The 10,000-nt window shown below is 43.6% G+C and overlaps 1 protein-coding gene across 3 annotated transcripts in view; it reads right to left on the bottom strand.

The window, feature by feature from the left end:
- The window catches only part of srbd1 (S1 RNA binding domain 1), a 52,464-nt gene that overhangs the window by 157 nt on the left and 42,307 nt on the right, over positions 1-10,000 (bottom strand). Inside the window, exon 21 of one of the 3 annotated variants that reach the window (XM_008321339.3) lies at positions 96-235. In XM_008321339.3, coding sequence (XP_008319561.1) covers positions 96-235 — 140 coding nt within the window. Of the gene's footprint in view, positions 236-10,000 lie in introns of all 3 variants that reach the window. The other 2 variants (XM_017037523.2, XM_017037524.2) reach the window with 2 other exon arrangements.

The following is a 10,000-nucleotide window of genomic DNA, read 5'->3' as shown; positions in this document are numbered from 1 at the left end:
AAAGAAACCTGAGAGCGTTAACTTGATCTTTGAGGCCTAGGCAGAAATAAAAAATAAAAAAAAACAACTAACAGTCAGACGAGAGTTTTTGTTACCGGCTCGGGGACGATGTGGCTGAAAAGATCAAAGATACTTCTGCAATCTGAAATGGATCCAGGTGTTTTGGTCCGAAGCCGTGGAGAATAACAGGAAGCTGCGGAGCAGACGGTTGGAGCGCCGACAGGTAGAAGGTCAGCTGGAAAAAGGAGATCAGGAGCGGGGGACGAGCAGCGTCCTGACAGAGTGAATGACTCTGATCTTTGAGGTGTATTTACAAGGAAAAAAACTGCAGGAAAATATTCAGCTGATTTAGTCACAAAACAGTACTTCAGTATTTTAGAGGGCTAGTAAATAAAAAATAATACCACGATGGAAAATATTACATTGAAATATTTATATACAAATATAAAAATAAATATATACACAAATAAAAAAATATATAGATATAACCAAAAATATGTGTATATATAAATACATATAAATAAAAATATACATATATATATAGAAAAATATATGTATGTGTACTCACTCACAAAACAGTATTTCAGTTAAGAGGGCTACTACTTTAAATATACTGTATAGCACAATGGAAAACATTACATTGAAAAATATATATACAAACACATAAATAGATATACACAAATATATATGTATATATATACATATATAAATATACATATATACAAAAATATATGTATATGTGTGTACTCACTCAGTCTTTGGTCTCATTTGAAGTTTTCTTTTTCTGTTTTATTTCTGCGTTTTCTTCATGTTTACAACAGATCAAATAAATCTCTATTATTATTTTTTATTATTCTGTATATTATTATTATTTTGTTTTATTATTTTATTTAGTTTCATGGACACGGCTCTACATGAAGACGACCTTCAGCACCGTGGGCCGATCAGGAACAGATGGAGGGGTGACGACCCCCCCCCACCAGGAAAGTGAGAGCTGCACAACTGTCGCTCCAAATACCAGAGAGTTGTGAACGTGTGTGTGCTGAGGTTCAGAGGTTGACATGGCAAAAATGAGCAGAGATATTGAGGGGTGGGGGTGTGACACATCTGTTCCACTGGAAACACGAACTTCAGCGCTGACAATGGACCAAACACACACACACACACACACACACTCCTGCTGTTAGACGGTCTTTTCATTTGACAGTAAAGCTGAGAAATTAGATTAGAGAGAAACAGATCCTCCTCTGAGAGGTGGCCTCTCTCTCTCTCTCCCTCTCTCTCTCTCTCTCACAGAGAGCTTTACTCCTCACTTCCCCGTCTTCTCCCCCCACGTCCATGATTAGGTTTCATTTTGTTGGAGGGGGTGGGGGAGGTGGTGGGGGCCGGGGGTTGTTCTGATCAATGACAGGAAACCAGACGATGGGACGAGAAGACATGAAATAGATACGACCTCCTGACCTGCCTCCATCCAACCAGAGACCAGCAATCACTTCCTCTGAGTCTGGGCAGTGATTTCCACCTGTAACACACACCCCAACACACACACCACAACACACACACCACAACACACACGCAGGAAGGACATCCAGTGTAAAACCTTCTCCTCCTTGTTCTTCCTCCTAATTTGTTGATTGTTTCGTGCTCTACAGTTTTTACACCTCCTGTTATACTTAAAAAACAGAAATCTCCTCCTCCTCCTCCTCCTCCTCCTTCTTCTCCTCTTCCTCCTCTGACACACACAGCTCCGCTCCTGTTTCCTGTCTCTGGTGAGACGATGAACAATAATTGATCAAAGGAAACAGAGTCCGTTCTCCGTCTGTCTGTAGACCTCTGACATGTGACTGCGTCTCCACGGAGACGGGACATTTCTACACCAGAATGCAGTCACCGGGACACACACACACACACACACACACAGAGTGTTTAAAGGTGTGGGTCACGGCCCCACCTGTTGACACCGTAACAGTCAGGACCACTTCAGTCCTGTTCAGGGACCACCGCGGGCTGCAGAGCCACACTTTGGTCACAGCTAACACTGAACTCCTGTCAAAACACACTTCCAATTCAATTAGGACTCCAGGCTGGAGACCCTGCTGAGACACCCCGTCCCCCTCCCCCCCCCGCACCCGCACCCCCGACCAAAACCTTCAACACCCCGAGCTGAGCTGCTGAGGAACACACACACACACACACACACAGTCAGAGACACTGAGGACAGAAGACAAAGTTCAGACTGATGCTCCACAGCTGTGGCGTCCAGGAGGTTGGACGACGTCCTGACCTGCTGACGTGTCCATCAGCCTTAGAGGAAAAGTTGCGGTGATCTGATCCCAGAAAAAACACACACACATTCCTGCGACTTCCTGCGACTTCCTGTTTGGAGGACGTCAGTCCTGGTGTCTGGGATGGAACTTCTTTTTCATTAATTCTGTTGTTTTATGGAAAATTCTTCCCCGAGTCTCAAACTGAGGTCGGACCTGTTCACAGACGGACAGACAGGGGGCGCTGCCTATGTTTTATGACAGCAGTGTGGAACAGCAGCAGGAACAGACCGTGCTGTGGGAGAACATTCATCCCCGTCTGTGTTTCTGGACGTCCTGTTGCCGTTCATGTCCGAGCCCCGTGATTGGTCCACGGCCTGCGCCACGGTGGTTGAGTTGCTCCATTAGAACTCATGTTAAAATAATATTGGCCGAGTGAGAAGCTCATTAATCATGAGTTTGACTGGAGTTCTGGAGACTGTTGACAGCTAATGAGCTTCCTGCGACTCACGTGCACGCCTCACGTGCACGCCTCACACACTGCTGATTAAATACTCCGAACACACACAGACAAATACTCTGGATGTCTGTACTGCATGTGCAATATGAGAGTACATTTTCCATTTCATTAGTTTCACATTATTTTTTTAAAATCAAATTAAATTAATTCAAATCATTCATGTTTTCATCCAATGATTTTTGGAGTGTTTTTTTTCAAATTTTTATTTCTCTGTCTCCATATACCATATATACACTAATATGCCAATTACTTTTAGTAGCAGATATAAAACTGTGTGTTACGTCATTAGTAGGACATGGTGTCGTCGGCATAAGGTTTGATCCAGACAAGTGAAACGATAGAAAACATGTATTTTTAAATAATTTTGGTTGTTAGTTGAAATATTTACTTACTTTAGAAAATAATCTGCAATCGATTCACGATCATTTCAGTCAACGTTCGACAACCAAATACTGGGTCAAAAACAAAACAAAAAAAAAGGATCAAGAAACAAAAAAGTTCTTTACCGACAACAAACGTCTGTCGACTCAGATCAGAAACAGCAGCAGTCTGTAAACAACAATCTTTCCTCGACCTGGTTAACCCTCCACTAACTAGCGGTCGTCCATCTGCTCCAGTTTCATTTGTGGTCGCCTCTGATGTCATTTCCTGCCTGGACACTCATTAAAAAATCAGAAATAAAATCAGGTGTTAATGTGAAGCTGAGCCGCTGACAATAAATTTATTTTATCACCGAACGTAAACTTCACAGCGTTCACCAGATGAACTGAGCTCACAGCGCCCCCCACCCCTGCAGTTCCCACACCTCCCCCCAGAGGTTTGAGCAGAAAAACCTCCTCAGCACTTTTTATTCTCTGACCTTTTCTTTAACGCCTCATAAATAAAACACAGTCCAGAAATGTGTGTGTGCGTGTGTGTATATGTGTATGTGTGTGTGTGTGTGTGTGTGTGTGTGTGTGTGTGTGTGTGTGTGAGCGCTCCGTGCCTCCAGAGACATGATAATTGTTTGTTGTGATATTGTAATGAAGCCCTCAGGCCCTCTTAAACTAATCAGGTAATCAGGCCCTCGCTCTCTTTCACACCCACACACTTACACACACTTCAAGTGTGTGTGTGTGTGTGTGAGAGAGAGTGAGTGTGTGTAAGTGCTGCGGAAAAACGAGCAGTCAGAGCTGAGGGCAGGACAGAGCAGCAGATCCCAGAGTCTGGACACGTTTCCCTGAGAAAGACTGAAGAATCTGACTGTCTCTCTGTCTCTCTCTCTGTCTCTCCCTCTCTCTCTCTCTGTCTCTCTCTCTCTCAGTCTCTCTCTCTCTGCAGTGAAATGAAAAATGAACTTCTGTTCAACAACATTAAATAAAAAAAATACAAAGTAATAAAATGATTTCCATGGGTTTTTATTTTCCAATAAATTTAAACTGTTTTTTTTATCTCTGTCTCTGTTTGTGCCACAGTTTATTGAATATTATTATTTATTTTTAAAGGATGGAAATACAGCGAATTTAGAATTTAAACTGATGTTTAATTCATTTGTTCGTTTTAGTCAAAAAGTTTTTTAGATTTCGTCTATTTTGAAAACATTGGCTTTCAAAAATATTTTCTGTCCCAGTTCATTTGTTCGTTTTAGTCAAAAAGTTGTGAATGAAAAAAACCTGATTTTTAGATTTCATCTTTTTTGATTCATTAGTTTTCAAAAAATATTTTCTGTCCCACAATTTCTAGAATAATTATCACAGATTGTTTATTTAATATGATAATAATAATTACTATAGGTATCTACTATTTGCTATTTTTATTGGTTATTAATTAAGTTCTATTTTTCCTCTAATAATTTAAATATTTTTAATGTTTCCATTTTAATTTGTGTATCACTGTGCGTTTTTATTTGTTTTTAATTTGAATTGTTTTACTTACTAAAATGTTTTTAATGTTTTTGAGGGTTTTTTTAAATCCTACAGATGTGTAAAAAAACCAAAACATTTTGGGGTTTTATTACTGACATTGCTTTAATATTTGTTTTTATTCTTACAGTTAGACATTTTAATTTTTTTTTTCAAAAATATTCAGCTGCTCAGAGACGCTTCAAACTGTAATATTTACTGTAACTATGTCCAAAAACAAAACAAAACAAAAAAAACTACCACAGTATTTACTGTAACTGTGTCCAAAAAAAAACCAAAAAAAAACCACAGTAGTTGATGTCCATGAACACCACGGAGTCGAGGAGCAGGAGAAACATGAAAGTGTGTGTGTGTGTGTGTCTGTGTGTGTGTGGGTGTGTGTGATAAGGATTGGTTAATTGCAAGCAGCTTGCAGTGTTAAGTAATGTGTGTTTCTTTGCGTGTGCATGTGTGTATGTGTGTGTGCATACATGTACTTTCACAAGTTGCAGTACAGGGGTGTGGCCTGTAGTTGCTAACAGAGGCATGTAATGTGTTTAAATAGAGCAAAGTAGTGTTTGGAGAATTGGTAATTACTCACATCCCTCTGTGGCCAGAGGGACACTGACCAGACCCCAGCACACACACACACACACACACACACATGCAGGCTGACTACGGTCACTCACAAAGCCCAGAGTGTGTAAAGATAATTGCCCCGTGAAGTGGCAGCTCTCTGACTGCAGCCTGGGGTTTGACACATCATAAATGTGAGCTGCAGCCACAGACAGTGTTTCACTGCCGCTACAACTGGAACCACAGTCAAATCAATCAACGTCAGGAAGAAACTCTGTGTTCTCCCACATCAGACCTGTTGTTCTCCAACACTCTATGTATATACATATATATAAATATATATGTATATATGTATATATATGTATATACATGTATATGCATATATACATATATATAAATATATATATGTATATATGTATATATATATATATATATACATATATATATCAGTCTGACCACAGCTTCCTCTGACACCGTCCTGCAGACGTGTATTAAACCCTGCTGAAGCTCAGCTCAGTATTTCCAACTCCATCAGTTTTAAAGAAAAACAACATCTTTGTTTGGCAGAAAAAAACAAGTATGTACCTCTGAAGTAATCTTGAGTTTACTCAGTAAAAACTTTCACTTCAGTGGCAAAAAATAAATAAATATTGTTGGAAATTATAAAAGAACGCATTTAATCTGAAAAATCTGAAACTGCGCAGTGACTGCGATCAGGGGTGAAAAGGTCAAAGGTGGAGTCCTGTTTGCCTACACTTTACACCGTCTCTGAGTGAAGCAGCTCTGACTGTGAGTCTGTGTCAGCGCTCACTCAGGATAATATTGACTCTGATGATGTTTTCATCGCCATCACATGGCAGCGCCGCGTCAGATGAACAAGATTTGGCAGGAAAAAATAAACAGCAGCCAAGGACACGGCCGCTAATGCTGCGAGGACGCTAAGAAAACTCTGAATCGATAAAAGACGCTCTTTCACCTACGACTGTGCGTGTGTGTGTGTGTGTGCGTGCAGACCCTCACGCGGCTCTTAGACGTTTATCGTTCAGAGTGTTTTAGGGAAATGGACGTGAAAATATACAGAATGGTCTGTAATTATATGTGAAGGTTTATTTAAGTTTGAGGAGAAAAAGGCAGCGATCCAGATGAGACTTTCTCTCAGCACTCAGACCAGTGAGAGAGTGTGTGTGTGTGTGTGTGTGTAAGAGTTACACGCGGTGCCTTGATGATGTTGTCTGGACCAATCTGCTCCAGTGAATGGTTTAAATTTAGCAGCCAGCGACAGTCAAATTGTCCTAATCACTGAGTAAACAGATCCTTCCTCAGACATCAGGACACGGCTGCTGCAGCAGGAGGCGGAGGTGGAGGTGGAGGTGGAGGGTTAGGGTTAGGAGGTGGTGGAGGAGGAGGAAAAAAAAATCTGGCTGTTAATTGTTGTCTTCCTTCTTATTCCAACAAAAAAACAGTCGAAGCAATTTAGCAGAAGGACCACTTTGATTTTAGCAAAACTGTTTGACATAGACTGAGGGGGGAGGTGAGGTGGGGGGGGGGGGGGGAGTAGGATTAGGTCCTCTCCTCTCCTCTCCTCTCCTCCTCTCTGCAGGCCCTGGGTCTTAGGATGGAGCAGAAGAACTGATGAAGATAATCCCCTCCCAACAGCCAGATTAACTCAGATTAACTCAGTTTAACTCAGATTAGTGAAGAGCCGACTGCAGCGGCGCTCCGACCGCCGCCGCCTGTAAACATCTCTCAGTCTGGTTCTGTTTAAACGACACAAACAAACCCTAACGCTGGTAACACAGGAAATTAGCTGAGATTAGAGTGAAGGAAGGCGATCAGAGGCGACGTCGCCCGTGTGTGAGCACAGCTCAGAAGAAGTTAAACGGACCAATCACAGCAGAGAACCGAGGTCTGGAGTGGAACTGAGGCCATGAACCCCACGCCCCCCCCCCCCCCCAGGACAGGGTCTCCTCCAGGCCTGCCCCCACACCAGACCCATGACTGAAGAGGAGGCACCGAGACCAGGATACTGTGACATGTGGAGCGGGTACTCCACAGGAGAGAAATACTTCAAATACTAATACAAGTACACAGACGTGAGAAATTAAAAAAAAAAAACTTTTATGTTGGCCCTTGGTCTGGTTTGAAACTAGTTACCACCTTCAGAAATAAATTACACTTCAGACTCAAAGTAATAACAATAATAATTTAACCTTTGACCCCACAGGTCACTGCAGACCTGCTGCAACAGGCGTCAGGTGCCTGGTTCCTCTGGGAATCGAACCCAGGACCTGTCTGTTCCCTGCGTGCTAACAGCTAGCCTCTAATGTTAATTATCATTCTCACTAAAGAGCCACAGAGTTTGAATGGACTAATGTTCTCATTGGTCGTCTCTGATGACATCACAGATGTCATTTTCTATCTTCAACTCTGGCTTTAAGTTCAGAATTCTACAAAAATATCACTGAGTCCTGGAAGCTGTGCCTGGTACACCCTGACACACACACAGTCTGTGTGTGTGTGAGTGTGTGTGTGTGTGTGTGTGTAGACTAATTAGAGCTGCAGTTACACCATAATGACTTTAGGGCCATTTCCACAGATCGTCTTTCAGTTCATCTGCATAATGAGGGAAAAATAAACATCAGGGATTCAGTCGACTGTTAGGAGTCTTTCAACACGCCCTCTGTTTTCCTTTCTCCTCCTCCTCCTCCTCCTCCTCCTCCTCCCCCACTTTCTTTCTTGACTATAAAAACAAAGTGTCATTTATTTTTCCTTCTGTGAAAACCATGAGAATAGCTGTAACACCTCCACGGTTGTACACCTCCACTGCCGTACACCTCCACAGGTCACTCTGTAACTCTGTTCCTGACACTGACCGACACGTTGACCGTGAATCAGAACGTTGTGGTTGACAGCTCTCCGACTGTAGTGAGTTCACGCTGTTGACACCGTAACAAACTGTATCTAGAGACGTTGGAGAAGGAACTGGACCTGAAGTCGTTCATCAGAACCAGGGTCAAGACAACACGTGGTCAGGGGAGAAGAGGGTTCGATTTCCATCAAATCCACCAGGGATAAATAAACAGAAGTCCGCTAACACACACACACACACATATACACACACACACACTTGTAAAAGTGAAGTGTTTCAGTAAATCCAGCAGATCTTTTGACAGAGAAGAAAAAGTCAGTGTTCGGTCCAACAGCTGTGTTTCCTCATGGCTGCGACTCAGCACATTTCCATCTTTGCCAAACTACAACACACACACACACACACACACACAGTCTGCATGCAATTTCACACCAGAACATTTTTCCTTGTTCATTGAGATGTTTCCATTAATCCACACAACTAATGTACTCAGCTGTGTGTGTGTGTGTGTGAGGACTGATCCTTCAGCTTCTGTCATTAACTCTTTGTGTTCAGTGTTTTTTGCAACGGTGCAGTTGCCTAATTTGACCATCAGAGGTCAGTCCAACAGTAACGCCTTGGGTCCGGGTGTGAACGGACCTCCAGGTGTCCCTGCTGCGGAGGACAACAGGGACACCTGGAGGAACACCTCCAGGTGTCCCTGCTGCAGAGGACAACAGGGACACCTGGAGGAACATCTCCAGGTGTCCCTGCTGCTGAGGACAACAGGGACACCTGGAGGAACACCTCCAGGTGTCCCTGCTGCAGAGGACAACAGGGACACCTGGAGGAACATCTCCAGGTGTCCCTGCTGCTGAGGACAACAGGGACACCTGGAGGAACATCTCCAGGTGCCCCTGCTGCTGAGGACAGCAGGGACACCTGGAGGTGTTCCTCCTCAGCAGAACATTCTTCAGATGTGAACCAGCGGCCTGATCTGTGGACCATGTGTCTGACTGTTTCATGGTCGCGTTGATGGTCATGACAGTGTCCATGTGCAGGCGCGGGTGGACGGCGGTTTTAACTTACTCACATAGTAGCGCTTGAACAGTGTGACGGCCTTGAGACACTGATGTCTATTCACACTCTGCTGCCAACATGAAACCTGAGCCTGGACGACTGGGACGCCATCCCACATCTCTGCTGCTTTAACTGCCTCTGTCTGCTCACTCACTTGGCCCACTCTCTCTTTTCTCCACTCTTCTCTCCCCCCTCTCCTCACTCCTTTCACTGCCCTTTGTTTGAAGTCTGCTTCAGGCCAGTAAAGGGACTCCCCCTTCACCCCCCCCCGTCCCCCCAATCTTCACTGTGGCCGTGAAAATGACAGCCCTGAAACGGGATACACTGTCCCACCATGTCACAGAGGGCAGCTGCTCACTCCTCTCACTCCTCTCACTCCATTCACTCCATTCACTCCTCTCCACTCAGTGAACAGTAGAATGGACTGAACGTGTCAAAGGTTCTGAATCGGTCATCAACACAGTCTGCAGTTTTTGGATCTTTTGTCTAAAATGAAACTCCAGATTTGGATTTTTTTTTCTTCTTCTCAGGCCTTTAATTCTGGTTCCAGACCAACATTTGGCTCCTCCATCAGTTGAGGTGGAGCTGAGGGTGGAGGTAGAAGTGTTCAGAACATTTGAGCTGAGAAGGTGTTTGGTCCAGAAACAGAAACCAGAGCAAGGACAGAAGAAGAGACGTGACACCAACAACAGACAGAACCCAGTCTGAGAACCTGACTCCCAGCAGTGGAGCTGCAGGACTTTACATCAGTGTAACGGACCGTGTTACAGCGCGGGGCAAATATGCACTTTATCGCCCCCTCTGGTCCTTTCTGCTCCATTTGGTTTTACAT

Source organism: Cynoglossus semilaevis, chromosome 12 (genome assembly GCF_000523025.1).
Source record: "Cynoglossus semilaevis isolate Cse_v1.0 chromosome 12, Cse_v1.0, whole genome shotgun sequence".
Taxonomy (NCBI): domain Eukaryota; kingdom Metazoa; phylum Chordata; class Actinopteri; order Pleuronectiformes; family Cynoglossidae; genus Cynoglossus; species Cynoglossus semilaevis.
This window is presented reverse-complemented; position numbering and strand designations above follow the sequence as displayed.